Source organism: Bos grunniens, chromosome 15, assembly GCF_055505025.1.
Source record: "Bos grunniens cultivar Pamir isolate PY7600 chromosome 15, Bosgru_T2T1.0, whole genome shotgun sequence".
NCBI classification, from domain to species: Eukaryota; Metazoa; Chordata; class Mammalia; order Artiodactyla; family Bovidae; genus Bos; species Bos grunniens.
In genome coordinates, this window is record NC_141179.1 from 52,813,811 (window position 1) to 52,837,315 (window position 23,505).

The 23,505-nt window shown below is 36.9% G+C and overlaps 1 protein-coding gene across 5 annotated transcripts in view; it reads right to left on the reverse strand.

The window, feature by feature from the left end:
- The window catches only part of FCHSD2 (FCH and double SH3 domains 2), a 244,156-nt gene that overhangs the window by 14,856 nt on the left and 205,795 nt on the right, over positions 1-23,505 (reverse strand). For 4 of the 5 annotated variants that reach the window (XM_086340652.1, XM_086340649.1, XM_086340651.1 and 1 more), the window contains exon 13: positions 13,300-13,461. In XM_086340652.1, the coding sequence (XP_086196778.1) occupies positions 13,300-13,461 (162 nt within the window). Of the gene's footprint in view, positions 1-13,299; positions 14,952-23,505 lie in introns of all 5 variants that reach the window. The other variant, XR_015142154.1, reaches the window with a different exon arrangement.

Genomic DNA, 23,505 nt, shown 5'->3' on the forward strand with positions numbered 1-23,505 from the left:
TTCTATGTATCTCTGAACTATAAACAAAAAGTAAGTTTTACTTTTTAAATTAAAAATCCATCAATGAAGAAACAAAATAAGTTCAAAGGTTTCTTGGTTTCTAGCTACATACAAACACTTATTTGGCTACTTTTCCCAATGTTCAAACATACAAAGGCACTAAGATTTACACAGTAAGGACATAAGGGATGGGCAGTCAGAATTGGGCCTTATGGTAGAACAATTAATTAAAATATCAAACACCTACTTAATGCTGAACACTAAGCTAGGCTCTGAGATATGAAATGAAGGACACAGTCTGCTTTGCAGGAGTTCACAACCTAGAGTGGGAAGTCAGCATACCCAAACGCTGAGTGCACAGACGGCCCTGTGAGTGTGGACAGAGTGACTCGAGAAGAAGGTCAGAGCAGATTTCTGTCCATGGGATTCTCCAGGCAAATACTGGAGCAGGTGGGCATGCCCTTCTCCAGGGTATCTTCCGACCCAGGGACTGAACCCTCTTGGGGTTGGCAGGCAGGTTCTTTACAACTAGCGCCACCTGGGAAGCCCTCAAACTAACAAACATATTTACATATACTTGGAAGATGCCTTTATATTCTAGAAAAGGTTACAGACAACTGTGGGCACAAAAAGCAAAACAAAACACCCTTACATCCATGAAAAAATTAAAGCCAATGTGGGTAGAGCAAGATTCCAAAAATACAGTGTAAGGAATGTTAATATGTACTGTGTTTGGCACTGGGAATCAGTTCAAAATGTTTCATCTTGGCAATGTTATCTGATACTAAACATTCTTTTTTTCTTCTTTATTTTGAATTCATTTTCTGATTCTCACAGAAGGGAATGGAAGGTTGCAGTGATGGCAGCAGGGGTCACTGCTACATGCTTTTGCACTGCTCTTGCAGTTTTCCAAAGTATGTCATCTCAGGACAGCTTCTTCCTTTTTCCTCTGCCACCTTCTGTACCTTAACTGTTGCAACGTTTCCTTTTTTTTTTTTTTAACTGTTGCAATGTTTTCTTGACCTAGCATTTCTAAAAGCACATTCTTCCTGTTTCTTAACTTCTCACTTATCCCTTTTCCTTCCTGTCCCCTGACAGAATTTTAATCAAAACTATTCTTTTCAGTGGTACTAATAATTTTCCTTTCTGAGATGTTGTAAAATGCTTACTCTTACTGCAATGGCAGATAAGAAGAACCTTTCTGAGTTGGTTTTAGTAGCTGACCTCATACTCAGCAAATTACCTCTGACAGACTTGGGTCTGAATGCTGACTATGCCATTTATTTGCTGTATGACCTTGGGCAATTTGATTTCTCAACTTCAATTACGTCATCTCCATAATGAAGACAATTACTTCTTAACAAAGTTATCATGAGGATTAAGTGAGGCAACACTTAAACCCTTAATATATGCTTGGTACAAAGGTGACACTTAATACATAATTGTTGTTTTTATGAGGAAAGGAGAAGATAGATTAAAAAAAAAATATCTGGTGATATCCAGCTTAGAGGAAGACAGCTAGCAGAACCTCTGAATTCCATCTAGACAGAAAAGTGGTCACTGTGAACATCATTCCAAATACAACACAGGTATATTATAAAAGATGATGTTGAAAATATCAGCCAAATGGATTTCTGTTTCCAGGCAAGATGGAGTATCAGGGACCAGGTTTAAACCTTCCAGAAAAGGCTAAAAAACTGTTTAAAATTTATAAAAGAACCGCTTTCAAGACACTGGACATTATGTGATGAAGAACAGTGATCCTTGTGGGAAACAAACAATTTCCCCAACCTACTACCTGAAAAAAGTTTCCAAAATGACATACACCAGGAGGGAACCTAGAAGAGGTTGGTGATCTACTGGAATTGAAGACATGAAACTGGGACTTCAGGAAGGCCAAAGTGGCTAGGGCTTGCACAGTAATGAAGAAAAGAGAAATGCATAGAGAGAACTCGGGAAATCTGCAGAGGGTCCTCCTTAAGTCTTCAGCTAAGCACTGATCAGCACATGTACATCAAGAATGACTCGAAGCCACTGATAGAACCCCTCAAAGGATTAGAGGGAACCATCCTCAGCATTCACACGGGCCTGGGAACATTTCCTGTTCCCTCTTAACAGAGCAGAAAACCTCACAAGGCATAGGGCATCAGGTAGAGAAATGAGAAAATCAGTAAGGATGCGGAAGACTTGAACAACACTACAAACCAATTTAATTGACATTTATAAAAGATAACACCTAACAATAGCAGATTATATATTCTTTTCAAGTACACATGGAACATTTATTGAGATATACCATATAATGGGCCACAAAACAAGTCTTGATAAATTAAAAATGATTCAAGTGTGTTATCTGACCACAATGGAAATAAATTATGTCATTAACAGAAAGGTATCTGTAAAATTGCCAAATATTTGGAAACTCAATAACACTTCTAAATAATCCATGAAACAAAGAAGAAATTAAAAGACCAATTAGAAAATATTTAAAATTGAATGGAAATAATAACACAATATATCTGAGTTTGTGTGGTGGTGCTTAAGCAACATGTAGTGGGAAATGTTTAGTATGACATGCCTATACTGAAAAAGAAGTTAAGTCTCATATCAGTGACCTCAGCTTCCATGTTAAAAATACTAGGAAACAGCAAATTAAGTCCAAATTAATCAGGAAAAGGAAATAATAAAAAACAAGAGCAGAAATCAATAAAATAAAAAAACAAAACAATAGGGAAAAAAGTCAATGAAATCAAAAGCTGTTTTGTTTTTTGGTGACGATACATCAAATTTACAAACCTCTAGTAGGATGATCAAGGGGGAAAAAAAGGAGAAACAAATAACCAGCATCAAGGAGTAGGAGAAGTGATATCACTACAGATCCTCCTGACAATCAAATAATAAAAAATATTATGAACAACTTTATGCCAATAAATGTGGCAACTTACATGAAACAAACAAATTCTTTGAAAGACACAAATGATCAAAGTCTATTCAAGAAGACTAAGTTGAAGAACCCTATCTCAATTAAAGGAATTGAGTTTGTTGCTTAAAAAACTCCCACAAAACTCCCCTCCAGGTCCGGGCTCTGTTGAGTTCTACTAAACATATAAGGAAGAGAAAAATTCTACATAGGCTTCCAGAAAATTGAAGAGGAAGGGATTCAAATTATTTTATGAGACAAGCATTATTCCAAAATCATACAAAAACAGTTTAAGAAAACTATAGACTAATAAAGTATCTGCCATAATCAGACATATAAAATGCTAATCAAAATTTAAACAAATCAATTCTAATCAATATATAAAAAGGATAACAGTTCATCAGGAATGCAAAGTTGGTTTAATATGTGAAAAATCATCAGCGTACTTCACCATATTAACAAACTAATAAGAAAAATCATTTAATATTTAGGACTTTGCTGTAGCTCAAACAATCAAGAATCTGCCTGCAATAGGAGACTGGGGTTTGATCCCTGAGTCAGGAAGATCCTCTGGAGAAGGGAATGGCAATTCAGTCCAGCATTCTTGCCTGGAGAGTCCTACGGACAGAGAAGCCTAGCGGGCTACAGCCCGTGGGGTTGCAAGGAGTCAGACACGATTGAGCAACGAACACTTCACTTCAACATCCATTCCTATCAGTAAACTAAACAAAAAATGGAGGAAAGTTCCTTGACATGGGAAAGGGCATCTACAAAAATCCTACTGTGAACATCATACTTAATGGTGAAAGACTATGCTTTCTCCCTAAGTTTGGGAACAACGCAAGAACATCATGTTGGTTCTCACCACTTCTATTCAAGCAGTGTACTGGACACTGGAGCTGTTACAGTAAGGGGGGTGGGGGGGGGGGGAAGTAAGCATAGAAGGAGATAAAAGGCATTTTGAATTGGAAAGGAAGAAGTAAAACTGTCTTTGTATAGAGGTTACATGATTATCTATATAGAAAATCTACATTAAAAAAAAACTAATGAATGAGTTTAGCAATGTTGTAGGATACAATATCGATATACAAAAATCAATTGTATTTCTATACGTTAGTAATGAAAAATCAGAAGTTGGAATAAAAACTATTAGGACAGCATCAAAAACTATGAACTAGAGATAAGTCTGACAAAAGATGTACAACATCTACACACTGAAAACTATCAAACACTGCTTAGAGAAGTGAAAGACAATTGAAAGACTCAATATTGTTATGATATCAAGTATCTTCAAGCTGATCTACAAATTCACTGTAATCCTAATGAAAAAATTCTGGTAGGTTTTTCTGGTAGAAAACCAATTTTAAAATTTATATGAAAAAAAAATAAAATTTATATGGAAAAGCAAAGGAATGAGAATATCCAAAACAATTTTGAAAAGGAAGAAAGGTGGAAGATTTTACCTGACTTCCGGACTTAAAAGTTACAATAATTAAGACACAGCAGCACTGTCATCAAGCTAGGCAAATAGATCAATGAAACAGAATAGGAGGTCCAAATACAGACCCATACATATATGGTTAGTTGATTTTTGACAAAGATGTAAAGGCATTTCAGTAGAGAAATGACAGTCTTTTCAACAACAAGAAAAAAGAATTGTACTCACTCTTCTTAACTCATACAATCACAAACTTAAATGTAAAACCTAAAATTATAAAACATACAAGAAAATCTTTATGACTTTGGGTTGGACAAAGGTTTCCTGGTTATATCACAGCATGGTCTGTGAAAGAGAAAAAAAAGTAAGTTGGACTTCACCAAAAAATTTCTGCTCTTTGAAAGATACTGTTAAGAAAATGAAAAGACAAGGTACAGACTAGGAGAAAATTACATAAATCATCTATCTGATAAAAGATTTGTATCCAGAGTATAAAAAGAACTCTCAAAATACAATAAAAAGAGAACAAACAACCTAATGAAATATGCCTGAAAGATCTGAATGGATAGTTCACTGAAGAAGATATACATGTGGAAAACAAGCATGTGAAAAGATGCTCAACATTATTAGTGAAATGTAAATTAAAATGATAATGATACACTACTGCACATCTATTAAAATATCTAAAATTAAAAAGATTGACCATACTAGCTACTGGCAAGGTAGTGGAACAACCGGAACACTAGTACTCCATTGATAGGAATGTAAAATGGTACAACCACTTTGGAAAATAGCCTGAGAGTTACTTAAAATATTAAACATATAGCCACTATATGACCCAGCTAAAACAGACACACACAGCAGTTTTACCTGAAAGAGCCCCAAACAACTCAAATGCCCATCATCAGAGTGAATGAATAAACAAATTTTGTGGTATATTCATACAACAGAATATAACTCAGCAATTAAAAGACTGACATGTAACAACATGGATGCTACTCAAAATAATTATGCTGTATGAAAGAGGTCAAACAAAGTGTATGTTTTTAAATATGTGTTATCTATTGTATTTCAATTATACTTCAGTAAAACTGTTAAGAATAATAAAGCTTGGGAATTTTAATGACAACTGGTTGCACAGTACTTGAAGATGCTATAAGACCATTAATTACATCAAAATAGGGCAGTCGATAATTCACCAGAGGCTTAAAACAAGAAATGAAAAAAGAAAAGATACAGCACTTGAAATGAATCACAAAAAAGGTTAGAGGAATAAACAGTCATCTAAGGAGTGAGGAAAAAAAGCAGGGCTTTAGAGGCAGACATATTTGGGTTCTAATCCCAGCTCTCTCCACTTACTAGCTGCGTGCTGCTGGGCTAGATCGTTAATTCTTCTACCTTCTCATCTGTAAATACATTCAGGATGGTTGTGATCATTAATTAAAATAATATATGAATGTGCCTGACATGGTACCTGGTACAGAACAGATGATTTACCAAAGTGAATACCCTCTTTTCGGTAGTATTTTTAGCTTAGTTGGTAGAACTGGAATAAACTGCTTAAAGTTCAGATTAATATTTTTGAACATGTATCATGTGTTAGGACCTGTGTCAAGCACTTTACTTGTTATGGCTATGGAGAAAGTCAAAGAACATAAAACGGCTAGAGATACTTCTCTTAGAAGTGAAATGCTCTAGCTTTTCAATGCCCATCTTTGGTCTTGGCTGTCAGTATGTGACACTGGTTCTCTTGATCTGTGGACACCAACCCAACAGTCATTATATGCAGCTAGATAATTTCCAGCCCCTGGCAAAGGGTCTCATGAGCAGTGAAGGCTCAATACATGCTTACTGAATTGAATTAAACTGATCCTACTGGGAACCTGAAATGTCAGTTTCATTAAAAGTGTGGACATTTTTAGTATGGAGTTTAGTCCAGTAAAAAGGTGAATGCCCATCTGGAAATACTGTAAATAAAAAAGCAACTGAAGATTTTTGTAGGTGTATCCCATTATTTTCTATAGTTTACATTTCTCTCATCATGAAAATCCATTGTTCATTTCTTTGGGATTTAGCTCAAGCCAACAAACAGGTTTCCGCGTTATAAAAACAAAGCCCATTGGATGCAAGGACTATAAGGCATTACTGAGGCAGATGGGAACCAAATTAGCATCCTAAAGGTTTAAAATTTTTACTCTTGCCTTTCAAACACATACTGAGCATGATCTTCATAATGAACAGACCTAGAACTTATTTCTATGCAACTCTGTGAAATGCTCATATACTTAGGGATGCTTCCCAACAGAGTAGATGTCAGGATGCCTTGGCATAGTAGTTGGGGGAAGTGGTTGAAAACAAGGAAGTCATGTAAACACTGTCAGCTACAGTCTGAAAATCTAGAGGGGAAAAAACAACAGACAGAAAGAACAAAAATAAACCAACATCAAACTAAGAATCTCTGACTCAGTAATTCTAAGATTCTAACTTACAGAAAAAAAATCCCCGGTATGGAAAAATGTGTAAAAATGTTTTAAAGAGTGTTATTTAGACTATGTGGAGGCAAGCCAAATACTAAACACAAAGAGTTAAGTAAATGCATTCCTGATGGGATATTACACAGACATTAAAAGGATGATTATGAAGGTCATCCATCAATAGGGAATGTTAGATAAAAATATCCAAAATTAACCTTATTATGATGCAGGTGTTCAAAAAAGGAATAGTAGAAAGAGGAAGGAATTCAATTAAGTTGCTAACAGTGTTGTTATAAGGATGGCGCTTTCTTTATTTTCTTCTCTGCCATACTTCCTAATTTTTTGTTATCTAGTTATATAATTTTTCTATTCTATAATTAATATAATTTCAAAATTAGGTTTTAAACTGGGTATGGGTTTCTGAGTAAGAGAAGGCAAGAAAATGAGAAGGGATAAGTGACAGAAGGGGTGACTGGGTCACTGGCAGCAATCCAATCATAGGAGACTGTAGGCAGGGTCTGATTAATCATCAACTGAACAGTTATACCAGTAGAATGCCCTCCATTAAAAAATGTTGCTATATTGTGATTTTTTCCCTTCCTATTCCTATATTCTGCACCACAGCATAATACAGAAGGCAAAGAGTTAATACTCAAGAAAGTATAGTCCCTTCCTTATTCTATAAGATAAACAATATACGTTTTTAAAAATATTTATCTCTATAGGGCACTTTACATTATTAATGTCTAATAGTACTATTAACTATGTTTTCCAGAAGAAAGGGAATTCTAAACCTGATGATTAATGCTTTTGCTGGCATCTGTAATGGAAGAAATCATTTGGCCCCCGAATGTGTATTTCTACTCTCTGTTCCTTTCCAGCTAGCTGTCAGCGTGAAGAGCTACAAATTCCTCCAAGTTATTTCAGGGTTGTCATTTAAAATCAGGTTAAATAAATATTGGGACTTCATTAAACTATTTTATGCTTACATCTTTCCCTTATTTGTACTGATAGTAGAGCATCCACAAAATACATCCCTCAGCTGAAACTGAGAAAACACAGGTTCTGTAAGAGTGACTAGAGGGAAGAAAGAGTGGAACGGGATTGCAAAATGCTCCTTTCAAGAGGATACAACATGTCTCTAGATGAGCTGATGTTTTGGGACAGTTGTCAAAAATAATCGATTTATTCAACACTTATAGCCAGTCTGTACTACTTACTGCCAGATACTATACTAGGGACATCTCCTTCATTTCCTTCCTTCATACTCAGATGCCTTCCTTTATCTCTTGTTAAATTTCTTTAAAGACTATCCCAAATGGCATTTCCTTCTCTCCCATTTTTCGAGCTGGTATAAGCATACCTTGGAGATATTGTGGGTTTGGTTTCGGACCACCACAGTAAAGTCAGTTCAGTTCAGTCGCTTAGTCATCTATGACTTTTTGTGACACCATGGACAGCAGAACATCAGGCTTCCCTGTCCATCATCAACTCCTGGAGCTTGCTCAAACACATGTCCATCCAGTCAGTGATGCCATCCAACCAACTCATCCTCTGTCGTCTACTTCTCCTCCTGCCTTCAATCTTTCCCAGCATCAGGGTCTTTTCCGATGAGTCAGTTCTGTGCATCAGGTGACCAAAGTATTGGAGCTTTAGCTCCAGCATCAGTCCTTCCAATGAATATTCAGGACTGATTTCCTTTAGGATTGACTGGTTTGATCTCTATGCACATAAATCTATGTTTATATTATACTGTAGTTATTAAGCATGCAATACTGTATGTCTAAAAAATTTATATACCTTAATTAAGAAATACTTCATAGCCAAAAAATGCTATCATTTGAGTCTTCAGTGAGTCATAATCTTTTTGCTGGTAAAAAGGTCTTGCTTTGATGTTGATGGATACTGACTGATCAAGGTGGTGGCTGCTGAAAGTTGGGGTGTCCATGGCAATTTCTTAAAATGGGATAACACTGAAGTTTGTGGTACTGATTGACTCTTCCTCTCATGAACTATTTCTCTGTAGCATGCAAAGCTATTTGATAGCATTTTACCCACGGTAAAACTTTCAAAACTGGAGGCAATCCTCTTAAACCCTGATTTATCAACTAAGGTCATGTAATAGTCTAAACCTTTTGTTGTTACATCAGCAGTCTTCACAACATCTTCACCAGGAGTAAATTCCATCTCAAGAAACCACTTTCTTTGCTCATACATAAGAAGTAACTCTTAATCCATTGAAGTTTTATTACATGACTGCAGCAATCAGTCACATCTTGAAGCTCCACTTCTAGTTCTAGATCTCTTGCTATTACTACTACTCTTGCATTACTTCCTCCATTGAATTCTTGAATCCCTCAAAGTCATCCATGAGGGTTGGAATCAACTTCCAAAGTCCTGTTCATATTGATATTTTGACCTCTTCCCATGAATCATGAGTGTTCTAAGTGGCATCTAAAATGGTGAATCCTTTCCAAAAGGTTTTCAACTTACTCTGCCTAGAGGCATCAGAAGAATAACTATCTAAGGCAACTACAGACTTATGAAATGTATATCTTAAGTCATTAGACCTGAACATCAAAATTACTCCTTGATCCATGGGCTACCAAAGGGATATTGTATTAGCAGGTATGAAAACAACATGAATCTCATTGTACATCTCCATCAGAGCTCTTGGGTGACCAGGTGCATTGCCAATGAACAGTAATATTTGCAAAGAAATCTTTTTTTCTGAGTAGTAGATCTTTTAAAATTAAAAAAAAAATTATTTATGTTTTTTTGGCTGTGCTGGGTCTTGGTTGCTGCATGGGCTTTTCTCTAGTTGTGGCAAGCAGGGGCTGTTCTCTAGCTGCAGTGGGAGGGCTTTGCATTGTGGTGGCTTCTCTTGTTGCAGAGCACAGGCTCCAGGGACGCAGGTTTCAGTAGCTGCAGCACATGGGCTCAGCAGTTGTGGCTCACAGGCTTAGTTGCTCTGTGGCATGTGGCATCTTCCCAAACTAAGGATCAAACCCCTGTCTCCTGCATTGGCAGGGCAGATTCTTTACCACTGAGCCACCAGGGAAGACTGCGTAGTAGATCTTAAACAGTGGGTATAAAATATTCATAAAGACATGTTGTAAAGTGATACACTGTCATCCAGGTTTTGTTCCATTTACAGAGCATAGCAGAGTAGACTTAGCATAATTCTTAAAGTCCCTGCTGCTGCTGCTAAGTCGCTTCAGTCGTGTCTGACTCTGTGTGACCCCATAGACGGCAGCCCACCAGGCTCCACCATCCCTGGGATTCTCCAGGCAAGAACACTGGAGTGGGTTGCCATTTCCTTCTCCAATGCAGGAAAGTGAAAAGTGAAAGGGAAGTCACTCAGTCGTGTCCAACTCTTCACAACCCCATGGACTGCAGCCTACCACGCTCCTCCGTCTGTGGGATTTTCCAAGAAAGAGTACTGGAGTGGGGTGCCATTGCCTTAAAGTCCCTAGAATTTTCAGAATGGTAAATGAGCACCAGCTTCAACTTAAAGTCACCAGCTTCCTTAGCCCCTAACAAAACAGTCAGCCTGGGCTTCGAAGCTTTGAAGCCAGGCATTGCCTTCGCTCTATCTCTGTAAGTCCTAGGTGACATCTTTTCCCATGGCAAAGCTATTCTGTCTACATTGAAAATCTATTTTTCAGTGTGACTACCTTCATTAATGATCTTAGCTAGATCTTCTGGATAACCTGCTGTAGCTTCCGCCATCAGCATTTGCTGCTTCACCTTGCACTTATATGTTACAAAGACAGTTTCTTTCCTTAAACTTCATGAACCAACCTCTGCTAGCTTCCAACTTTTCTTTTACAGCTTCCTTACTTCTTTCAGCCTTCATAGAATTGAAAACAGTTAGGGCCTTGCTCTGGATTAAGCTTTGGCTTAATGGAATGTTGTGGCTGGTTTGATCATCTATCTAGACCACTAAAACTTCCTTGCTACCAGTAATAAAGCTTTTTTTCTTTCTTATCATTCACATATTCACTGGAGTAGTACTTTTCATTTCCCTTAAGAACTTTTCATTTGCATCCATAACATGGCCAAACATTTGGTTCAAGAGGTCTAGCTTTTGGCCTATGTTGGCTTTTGATGTTCCTTTCTCATTAAGCTCAATCATTTCTAGCTTTTGATTCAGACTGAGAGATGTGCAACTCTCCCTTTCACCTGACCACTCTATAGATTATTAATCAGCCTAATTTCAATATGGTTGCATCTCTAGGAATAGGGAGGCCAGAAGAGACGGAGAGAGACAGAGGAAAGGCTAGTCAGGGAAGCAGTCAAAACACACAAACATTTATCAATTAACAGGTGGGATTTGTGGTGTCCCAAAATGTTACAGTGGTAACATCACAGATAGCTGATCACAAATCACCATAACAAATGTAAAATGAAAAAGGAAACCTTTAATTTGTTAAAAAATGCAATTGTTTGTGAGCACAATAAAGTGAAATGCAATAATAAGATATGTTAAGTTTTTCTGATACAATTTTACAAAACCATGAGATTTTGGAGCTGGAGGGTATCTTAGAATTTCTGAAATCCAGAGACTTTTTCCAATATGTGCTAAGGAGTTAGTAGTTATCAAGTTCAAGTTTGCTACACAATAGTTCAGTCATACACTTCCATGTATCATTAAGATCCATAGAAGTCTGTCTGCTCTACCAGTGTGTAAGCTTTTTGAGGAGAAACACCAAGTCTTGTTCATCTCCAATTTGCCCAGGAAGTGGGCACATAGGGATAAATGCCTGCCCAGTTGATAGAAAAGATGCTAGTCTGAGGAAAACCATGGGGTTGATAAGTTGCCAACAGTAAGTACTGTTGAAGAAGCCAAAAGCAAGAATGTATCTGGAATTTGTTATCATTGTAAGCTTTGTTAAACAGAATAACATGAATTAGATGGAAGTTGTGGCTTTTAAAAAGACGAAATGGGAAGAGATATTCCATGAGACAGAGCAACTCTGTTGTATTTGAAACAGGCTAAGTTCTTCTAACTCCAACGTCAAATAGGTGATATGTACTTATTTTCCCCAGCTGGATTACCATTAATATTGAAATAAAAATAAGCCTTCGGTAGATTGCTTTTCCTTAAAATGCACATACACTCACAATCTTCTTTAAATGTACAAGCGTATTCTCATTAGAAAGTCAGAATGCCATGTGAAAAAACTGACAAAACTTCCAGGAATGTTCTTAAACTATGGCCGCTTTCTCTAGCTCAATTCCTTTTATCTGAAGGGCACAAATATGAAGAGGCATTATGGATATAGTGGAAAGTCAGGAGATTAGAGTTTTAGTTTGCTGCTATGCCATCTGGGCTTCCCAGGTGGTGCAGAGGTAAGGAATCCACCTGCCAGTGCAGGAGACAAAGAGACACAGGTTTGATCCCTGAGTTGGGAAGATCCCCTGAAGTAAGAAATGGCAACCCACTCCAGTATTCTTGCTTGGAAAGTTCCATAGACAGAGAAGCCTGGTGGGCTACTCTAGGGGGCTAGTCTAGGGGGTTGCAAAGAGTCAGACATGACTGAGAGACTGAGCACACACACTATTCCATTTATCTGTTGATTCATTCACTTTGTACTGACATGTGCCAGACACTCTGCTGTGCAGAACAGTGAACCAGGTAGGCACGGAAATTGCATTTCAGGGAAGAAGGTAGATGATAAATAAAATAAAACAAGAAGACAAACACAGATTGTAATAAATGCCATATGGAAATAAACTCGATGAGAGAGAATAATGGGTAGGGAGATAGCAGGAAAAAATAGTTTGACCAGCAAGGCATTATATATCCACCTATGTAATATCAGGCAAATCACTGAACTTTTCTGATACTCAGATTTCCAGGATGAAAAACCATGGTTGAACTGGATGACATCAGAGTGGAGAACACTCTTAACCTGAAGTAAGAAAACTTAAGCACGAGTTCTGGCCTTATTCATAAACCTATACCTGTAGCACTGTCTCCCTGATGAAAGAAAGAGACTGTGAGCAGAGTGTGACAGTCCTTGTGAACTGAACAGACTAAGTCATAGACTGTGTTCCTTTCCCTTCTTTAACACTGTTTACAATGCTCCGGATGTTTATTTTCATTTACACTGAAGAAGACCTCTGAAAACTCTGGAAACTTTCTACTAAAATTTTTATCCTGCTACCTCCGGATAAGAAATATACCTACTTTTATGAATGGGATAATGATAAATCTACTAGTGATAATATTTTGTCACTATATAATGCACATTTTTAAAAAAGTACTATTCTTTTCTTCTCTCTTTCTTTCCTACACTAAGTTTAACTCAATTAGTGATAGACTAAAGGAAAAAACCACAAACCATTAGAAAATCCATTACTTTTTCTTTAAAATTTTGGCTATTATCAAGTTTGGTTACACAGTCATAGGAGAGCATCCTTTAGTGGAGTTAGCCCATCATATTCAAGAGAAACTGTACCGAGTGTAAGGTTCCATTATTCGTCACTGCAGGAAGGCGGGCCCATCGCTCATTTTCCAGTTCTTCCATCACTTGGTTCATTGCACTCTTTAGCCATGTGTCGACAGAAACGCCAATCTGCTTTAGTAGGTCCAGTCGGGCTTCAGCTTTCAACTTAATTATCTAAGAGAACCAAGAAAATGGTCAGAAAGCAAAGCATTCTTTCCTCAAATTAATTGCTTTAAAGTTATTCCTGATTTAGTAATTAGGACAATCTTGATATTCACTAGTAATTCTTCCTTGGCATAGATGTTAATTTTTCACTTGATGAGAGAGAGAGAGAGTGGTAACCGGGAAGGAAAAGGAAGATGTTAATGCAACATAAAGTCTGCTTTCTTCTCCTGTTAATAAGGCTATGCCTCAGAACATTCTAAAGTTTAACATTTTCAACAGCCTTCTAAACCATTTCCTGGACTTTCTCTTCTCCTCTATAATCCACCTTTTACAAGTCTAGGAACGATCTCATCAGTCACTTCTCTACTTAAAAACACCCGTGATTCCTGACTGCCTACTGAGTAAAGATTTTAAATTAGATTCTAATGCAGCTATCAGAAACAGGAGATGTTGAGGAATAAAAGAAGTTTCTATGCTCCAAATTCAAGAAAAGGAAACACTGCCCATTCTTTAGCTCTTGTTCCAAGCCATAAGCAAGTAATCATAGAATTACTTCAAACCTGTCCCAATCAAACAGTAACTGCTTTGCCCAGTAGCCATGCCTCTAAGTCAGCCAATCAATGACAGTCCCTCGCTTCGGCAAGGCAGCCAGTCAACCACAGCCTCACTCCAGTAAGCATCAGCAGTCAAGCTTCCACTCCTGCTTCCAACAGTCCACCAATCTCTGTGTGCTAGTGCTTAGTCACTCAGTTGTGTCTGACTCTTTGAGACCCCATAGACTGTAGTCCGCCAGGCTCCTCTGTTTGTGGGGGATTTTCCAGGGAAGAATAGTGGAGTGGGCTCTCATGCCCTCCTCCAGGGGATCTTCCCAACCCAGGGATCAAACCCAGGTCTCCTGCATTGCAGACGGATTCTTCACTGTCTAGGGAAGAATAGACCTCCTTCCCTACCAATTACTAGGGAAGTCCTATCTCTACACACCAGTTAAAAGTGGTGTGCAAGTATGTAGTACATTTCCAGTTTTGAAAATCTGCCAGTCCCTGAAACCCACACTTCTCAAAACCCTTTGCATCAGTTCTACTTTGTCAGAGAGATTATATTTTGTAAATATCATTCTTTTTTTGCTTTAGCAAGTAGTAAACTCAGCCTCACTGTTCTTCGTATTAAGAGTGGTGGTGTCTTCCTCAACATTTGAAGGCACCATTGAGATAATTTTGAGAACCTTCACTGGATGGCCTTCTATGGGACTCTTGGACAAACAAGTGTGCTCACTGAGCCCTTACAGTATACAATTTTGATCATGCTCTGGACTGTCTGCTAAGGGAGTTGGTATCAAAAAGAATCTGAGCTCTGACTTCTTTCACTGAGCTCTCATTGCTAAATTTACTTTGTATTTCTAAGTTTTGCACAGTGAGACTTCCCTGGCACTCCAGTGGTTAAGATTCCGCTCTTCCACTGCAGGGGGCACAAGTTTGATCCCTGGTTGGGAAACGAAGATTCTATATGCCACATGGGGCAGCCAAAGAAAAAAAAAAGAGAGATAAAAATTCATATTATATAAGATTAACCATATTAGTCACTTTAAAGTACACAATTCAGTGGTTTTGGATATCACATAGACCTTAATATACAGTAATTAAAGATTCTGGCTTGTGGCACACTACTTGGTAAACAGACTTGCAAAAATCTGTTTCTTCTAATAATTTTTTCTTAGTAACAACTTTATTGAGATAAAGTGCACATATAATTTACTCATTTAAATTATATAATACACTTGACTTACAGCATATTCACAGATACATGCAATTATCACAACTTTCTTTTATTTATTTTTTAACTTTTTATTTTAAATTGGAGTACAGTTATTTAACAATGTGACAGTTTCAGGTACACAGCAAAGTGATTCAGATATACATATACATTATCTATTCTTTTTCAAATTACTATCCCATTTAGGTTGTTACATAATATTGAGCAGAGTTCCCTGTGCTAGTGCTATACAGTAGATCCTTGTTGGTTATCCATTTTAACTATAGCACTGTCACCACAGTTTTAGAACAGTTTAATCACCTCCAAACCTCTCCACATCCCCGCCATGTCCTTTAGCTATTGCTCCCCTATCCCTTATTCTCTGTAGCCTCTGGAACCACTAACCTACTGTCTTTTGCTATGAAAGAAAGTGAAAGTCATTCAGTCGTGTCGGATTCTTTGCGACCTCATAGATTGTACAGTTCACAGAATTCTCCAGGCCAGAATACTGGAGTGGGTGGCCTTTCCCATCTCCAGGGGATCTTCTCAACCCAGGTTTTAGATTTGCCTATTCTGAACATTTAATATAAATAGAACCATACAATATTTGCTGTCTGGCTTCTCTTACTTAGAATAATATTTCTAAAGTCCATCCATGTTGTAACATGTATAAGTATTTCATTCCTTTTTATGGATATTGCATGGATATAACACATTTTGTTTATCCATTTGTCAGTTGATGGGTTGTTTCAACTTTTCAGCTAATATGAAAATGTTGCTATGAACATTTGTATACAACTTATACATCAGTGTACAAGTTTTCCTGTAGACCTATGTTTTCATTTCTTGTAGATATATACCTAGGACTGGACTTACTTAGTTATAAAGTCACAGTATGTTTGACCATTTGGGGAAATTGTTTTTCAAAGCAGCTATCTCACTTAACGATCACACCAGCAGGGTATGAGGATTACCATTTCTTCACATCCTGGCAACACTTGCTAATGTTTGCCAGTTTTGACTCTAGCCATCGAAGTTGGTGTGAAGTGGCATTTCACTCGGGTTTTGATTTGTTCCCTGATGACTAATGATGTCAAGCATCTTTTCATGTGCTTATTAATCATCTGTATATCTTCTCTAGAAAAATGTCTATTCAAAACTTTTGTCCATTTTAAAGTTGGGTTGTCTTTTTACTGTTTTTATTGTGTCTTTGTCTTTTTATTGTTAAGCCTTTTGATGTATTTTAGATAAAAAGTCCCTTATTAGATATCTGATTTGCAAATCAGGTCAGTTCAGTAGCTCAGCGTGTCCAACTCTCTGTGACCCCACAGACTGCAGCACGCCAGGCCTCCCTGTACATCACTAACTCCTGGAGCTTGCTCAAACTCATGTCCATTGAGTCGGTGATGCCATCAAATCATCTCTTCCTCTGTTGTCCCCTTCTCCTCCTGCCTACAATCTTTCCCAGCTTCAGGGTCTTTTCCAATGAGTCAGCTCTTCACATCAGGTAGCCAAAGTATTGGAGTTTCAGCTTCAGCATCAGTCGTTTCAATGAATACTCAGGACTGATTTCCTTTAGGATGGACTGGTTTGATCTCCTAGCAGCCCCAGGGACTCTCCAGAGTCTTCTCCAACACCACAGTTTAAAAGCCTTAACCCTTCGGCACCCAGCTTTCTTTATGGTTCAGCTCTCACGTCCATATATGACTACTGGAAAAACCATAGGTTTGTCTAGATGGAACTTTGTCAGCAAAGTAATGTCTCTACTTTTTTATTTTCTGCTTTTTAATATGCTGTCTAGGTTTGTCATAGTTTTTCTTCCACGAAGCAAGCATCTTTTAATTTCATGGCTGCAGTCACCATCTGCAATGATTTGCAAATATTTTTCCCCATTCTATGGGTTGTCTTTCACTTCTTAACAGTGAAACATAAAAGTTAAAATTTTGATTAAGTCCAATTTATTTATTTTCTTTTGTAGCTTGGGTTTTTGGTGTCATATCGAAGAAATTAATTCAAGGTCACAAAGGTTAATCCCCATGTTTCTTATAAGGGTTTTATAGTTTTAACTGTTTCATGGGTATTTGATCATTCTGAGTTGAGTTTATTTTTGTATATGGTGTGAGGTCAGGGTCCAGCTTCATTCTTTTGCATGTGGATATCTGGTAGTCTCAGAACCATTCTAGTATGTATTTTAAACTAATATAGGCAATGAAATGTTTTTAAAAAATGAGTAAACTAACAAACCTCTTTTTGGAAATTATAACTGTAAGTCATTTAACTGCTAAAGCAGAGAAGCAAAGAAAATACAAAGAAAGAGAGGGAGAAAAAGACACATGTACACACACACACACACATAAGAGAGATCAGTATATTCTATTTTCTCAAATCTAAGTAGTCTAGTTTTCATAAGATTTATTTTTGTCGGTACTTTGCCAAACAATTAAAGAACATGGTATTTGCAAACTTAGACTGCAGTTCCAGAATAAACTATGTTAGCCTTTCTTCAGAGTTCCAACTGTTTATATTTCAACAACTATTTAAAAGCAGAACTTTGCAGTGTTTTCAAGTGCATTTTGATGATCTGCCAATTGATTAAAATTCTGCAGAGCATCGCTCTCTGAAACTGGATGGCATTCCAAATACTGCTTGACCAAATCATCTTTAAAACTTGTAAAAAGATAGAGCTTTTTAAAATGATGTTTTAAAAAGTCAGATCTTTTAAGATATATAACCTTGGTGTATTAACACTGTCAATTAACCAACTTTAATGTAAAACTGAACATACACGTATCCAAGTGTCACACCATGGTTGAGTTTATGAAACTTTTTGACAGTTACAAAATCTGTAAACCTAATTTGGGCTTAATTAACTTATATTCAAAATATCATTTCTCTAAGGATAATAACTGTGTCTATTTGTAACCCTACTATTTACGTCAGTGCATACAGCAGGAAATGAATACTGGTAGATAATACCATTTGCCACTCAATTACTTTTGGTATCTTAAACCCCTCCTCACCCCCAAACAACTTTTATCATATATACTAGGTACTATATAATTATACTATTTCATTTAATTCATACAACAAGCCTGAGAATGTATATCACAAACTCTACTGAATAGGTGAGAAAATGATTTAACCAAGGTCATATCAATTGTGGTAAAAGGTTACGTCCAATGAAACGTGGGAGTCTCCATGCATCCCCTCCCACGTTGATTGTGGCCTTGTCCATATGATTATCTTTTTGGCCAATGGAACATATACAAATCTGATAAAAGCAGAGGCTTGATAAGAGTGTTACTAGGACTTGATTTCTTGGTATATGCCTCCACTATGTGAGGAAGACCTGTTTAGCCTATTTGAGGATGGAGGGCCATATGGAAAAAAGACCTAGTCCTTTAGCTGTGTGCAGCTCTTTGAGTAATCATGGACAAGTCATGGGAAGAACTACACAGACAAAACCCAGATGATGAAAGACAATAAATCATTGTTGTTTTTGCCATTAAGCTGGATTTTTTTTTCCCTAAGGGCAACAACAAATTACTGTACTTAAATAATTTAATTCCCAAATATCTGGGATATCTTTCTGTTACTGCTTTCTAATTTTATTCTGATGGGTCAGAGAACATACTCCACATAACATCCTTTAAGACTCAGTGACATGGGTTTGTGGTATAGTCTATGGTCTTGCTAAATATTCTCTATCTACTTTATTTATATTATTTTTTTTGTCCAGGCCTCATGGGTTGTAGGAGCTTAGTTCCCTGACCAGGGATTGAACCCAGGCCCCCAGCAGTGAAAGCACAAAGTCTTAACCCCTAGACTACCAGGGAATTTCTCCATGTCTACTTTAAAAGAACATAACAGTATATTCTACTCCTGTGGAGTGGAGGGTTCTATAAATGTCTATTAGGTAAAGTTGGCTCATGTGTTATTTAAGTCTTCTATATATTTACTAATTTTCTAGCTCCTTGTTCTATCAACTACAGAACGGAAGGCTGAAGTCTCAAACTACGATTATAGATGTGTTTATTTTTCATTTTGTTGTCAGTTTTTACATGAACTATTCTGTAACTATTATTAGCTACAAACACATTTAGGATTGTTTTGATGAACTGTACTTCTTTTTCATCATTATGAATCATCTCTCTTAACATTTCTTATGCCACCCATTTTGTCTGATATTAATATAATCACTTCCATTTTCTAATGATTAGCATTGCTTCCCTGTGATGAACAACAGCTGAAATTTATGCTCATTTTTTTTTTGGGGGGGGTGGGGGGGCCCTTCTAGCTGTTGTTTCTTGCCAAGTTCCTTGGAATTTCTGTTCCACATGTCTATTTAGGTTTGGCCAAGGATTTGGATGGTTATTTATATGCAAATCTGAGAACTCCCTGACATCCCAGCTCAAGCCAGTGAGGCTGAGGCTCTCTGCCTGAATCTTAGTTGTACAGCCCTTCAGGAAGAGCTGTAAAATGTAAATGCCACCAAGTATAGTCCCATTCTTTGAAGAGTCTATTCCTCTCAAGTTCTTATATGCTTTGGGGCATTTTCCAGTTCTACCAAATAGGTATTTTAAATATTTTTACCCTAGATTAGATTAGTAATTGTTATCTAAAAGAGGATATAAGCTAGTCCCTTATTATCAGAAGCAGACACCCTTGAAGAGATATAGCCTACATTCAAGAAGAATTCCAAGAGATCTTAAATGTCACTCTGTAGTATTATTAATATTTGCATTTAAATTTAGAAACTATTTAATACATATGTAGAATAAAGAAAATAAAATATCATGATAATATAGGAACTAAAAATCTCAATATAAAATAAAAGATATACACATAAAACCCAAAGAAGTTTAATAAAATCTTTCCAATTTTAAATTTTAACTGAAAATATCAGTACGAACTCACGATTCTAAAAAAATTCCTAGCTCTAAACCAAAAAGAAAGGCCCAAGAAATAGATGACTCCCATTTATTTCTATACCACAAACCAGGTGCAATAAGCACCTTCACAGCCTAGACTTTGGTATCTAAATATTATTCTATATACTAAAAGAAATCAGGGCTTCTTGGAGAAAAGGTTAATTCTAAATATGGGTAGAGAGAATACAAAGCAAGCCTAAGATAGCTTTCACTCATTTCACATGCTAGCAAAGTAATTAATTCTCAAAATCCTCCAAGCTATGCTTCAACAGTACCTGAACCAAGAACTTCCAGATGTTCAAGCTGTTATTTAGAAAAGACAGAGGAACCAGAGATCAATTGGCAACATCCACTGAATCATAGAAAAAGCAAGAGAATTCCAGAAAAACATCTACTTCTGCTTCACTGACCACACTAAAGCCTTTGACTATGTGGATCACAACAAACTGGAAAATTCTTCAAGAGACGGGAATACCAGACCACCTTACCTGCCTCTTGAGAAACCTGTATGCAGGTCAAGATCCAACAGTTAGAACTATACAAGGAACAACAGACTGGTTCCAAATTGGGAAAGGAGTACATGAAGGCTGCATTGTCACCCTGTTTATTTAACTTCTATGCAGAGTTGTTGTCTAACATCATGCGAAATGCCAGGCTGGATGAAGCACAAGCTGGAACAAAACTGCCAGGAGAAATATCAATAACCTTAGATATGCAGATGACACCACCCTTATGGAAGAAAGTGAAGAGGAACTAAAGAGCCTTTTGATGAAAGTGAAAGAGGAGAGTGAAAAAGCTGGCTTAAAACTCAACATTCAAAAAATGATCATGGCATCCGGTCCCATCACTTCATGGCAAATAGATGGAGAAACAATGGAAACAGTGACAGACTTTATTTTCTTGGGCTCCAAAATCACTGCAGATGGTGACTGCAGCCATGAAATTAAAAGACACTTGCTCCTTGGAAGAAAAGCTATGACCAACCTAGACAGCAAATTAAAAAGCAGAGATATTACTTTGCTGACAAAGGTCCGTCTAGTAAAGCTACGGTTTTTCCAGTAGTCATGTATGGATGTGAGAGTTGGACCATAAAGAAAGCTAAGCACCAAAGAATTGATGCTTTTGAACTGTGGTGTTTAAGAAGACTCTTGAGAGTCCCACAGACTGCAAGAAGATTAATATAGTCAATCCTAAAGGAAATCAATCTTGAATATTCATTGGAAGGACTGATGCTGAAGCTGAAGTTCCAATATGTTGGCCACCTGACACATTAGAAAAGACCCTGATGCTGGGAAAGACTGAAGGCAGGAGGAGAAGGGGATGACAGAGGGTGAGATTGGATGGCATCACCAACTCAATGGACATGAGTTTGAGCAAGCTCCAGAAGATGGTGAAGGACAGGGAAGCCTGGCATGCTGCAGTCCATGGGGCTGCAATGAGTTGGACATGACTGAGCAACTGAACAGCAGTAAGATAGCTTGCTGTGCTAGAAAACAAATTAATGTTAAAAGACTAAGAAGAGTAATATGAAAAGGACACAGAAGTTAGCTTAAATGGACTCTCACTGGCCAAATTTAGACAATATGGGGCTTAAAGTAGGATAACTATAATATTAAAAATACATCAAATGAATAAAAATCCATAATAAATTGAAAGTACATAAAGTGGAACTCCATGAGGAGACACAAAGAATAAGTACTGTGGAAAGAATGTCTACCATGGAGCTGTGAACTGAAAAACTCCCAGAGATTGTATAGGGCTGAAAGATGTTGCAGTTCTATCCAGCCAGAGCTGAGAGACCAGAGACCTTGTTGGATTCTCAAGGCATAAGAAGAAATGGCAGAAAGGAGATCCATTAGTAATAAGGCTAAACTAGACCTACTGGAAAGGCTACTCTAAACCAATCTAAACAAAGCTTAAAAATAAGTCTTGAACAGATCTAACTGATCCGCAGATCAAACTGAGCTGGCTGCCCAAATAAAACTCAGCAGGCTTTAACAGAGGAAAGAGAATCCAGACATTCACTCAATAGCCAAACAGTCACTATTTCTTATATTCAGTGAACAAAAAAAAGTACTAAGTATTTGAATAAGAGAAAAATACAAGCCACAACCAAAGGAAAAATCAGTCAGTAGAGAGTGAGAAATCACAGAATGAGTAGATGAGAACTTTAAAGTCACTTTTATAAATATACTTAAGGACTAAAAGGACATCATGAAAATAAACAAGGGTGAACTGGCAGATATAAGGAACAAACCAAACTTATAGACCTAAAAATGTAATATATGAAATAAAAATTCACAGGATAGCCTTAATAGCAGGTTATAACTACAGAAGAAAAGATTCATGAACTTGAATACATAACAACTCATCAAACTGAGATTATGATAAAAAATAAGGCTGGTAAAAGTGTGTAGGGTGATCTTTATATGTGATGTGTAGGACAATATCAAGTGATGTATTATTCATGTTGTTGGAATTGAACTAACCTATCTGACATCAGATCATTTGTTGCCTGGTCACAAAAGAATTTTTGGGATGACAGAAATATTTTCTATCTTGGCTGTGGAGGTAGATATATAGGGGTATGCATTTGTCAAAGCACATCAAAATGTTTACTTGAAATGGTTACATTTTATGTATATTATACCTTAATAAAATTGATTTTTAAAATTCCAGGATGACATTGTAATGATACTTAAGAAAGGGAGAAAAAGACTCACTTGCAGCCACTGGAGGTGACTAATACTTGTTAATTGCAATGGAAAAAGAAAAAAGAACTTTAACAGTGGAAAGATTTGGTAGTACCACCTAAATTGAAAGTGACTATTCTTAGCATCAATTGTGAGAAAACTTGATAAAAACATACTATGTTGAAAAACAGTATCATCTATAAAGTATTCTTGCCTAAAATAAGACTATGATCAGGCCTTTAAACTTGTAACTTATAGCACAGAAATACATTCATAAATTTTATACTGTAAAATATTAATAGTTGATTTAGCATGTTGAAAAATACTCATCTTTTTTGTACATTTGAAAAATTTTCACATTAAAAACTGAAGAAAGTGATTAGTTAAGACGTCTACCAACATGCTACATTATAAGAGTACAGTATCACCTTGCAATAAACAAATCTGAAGGTAATATAAATTTGGATATATATGATTGGAAATTTTGTTTTTATAGCAGGGTCACCCTTAGCATTTCATTAACCTTGTAGCAATGAGGACTGAGCAGCTTCCCAAGTGGCTCAGTGGTAAAGAATCCGCCTGCAATGCAGGAGACACGGGTTTGATCCCTGGTTCGGGAAGATCCCTGGGAGAAGGAAACGGCAACCCATCCCAATATTCTTGCCTGGGAAATCCCATGG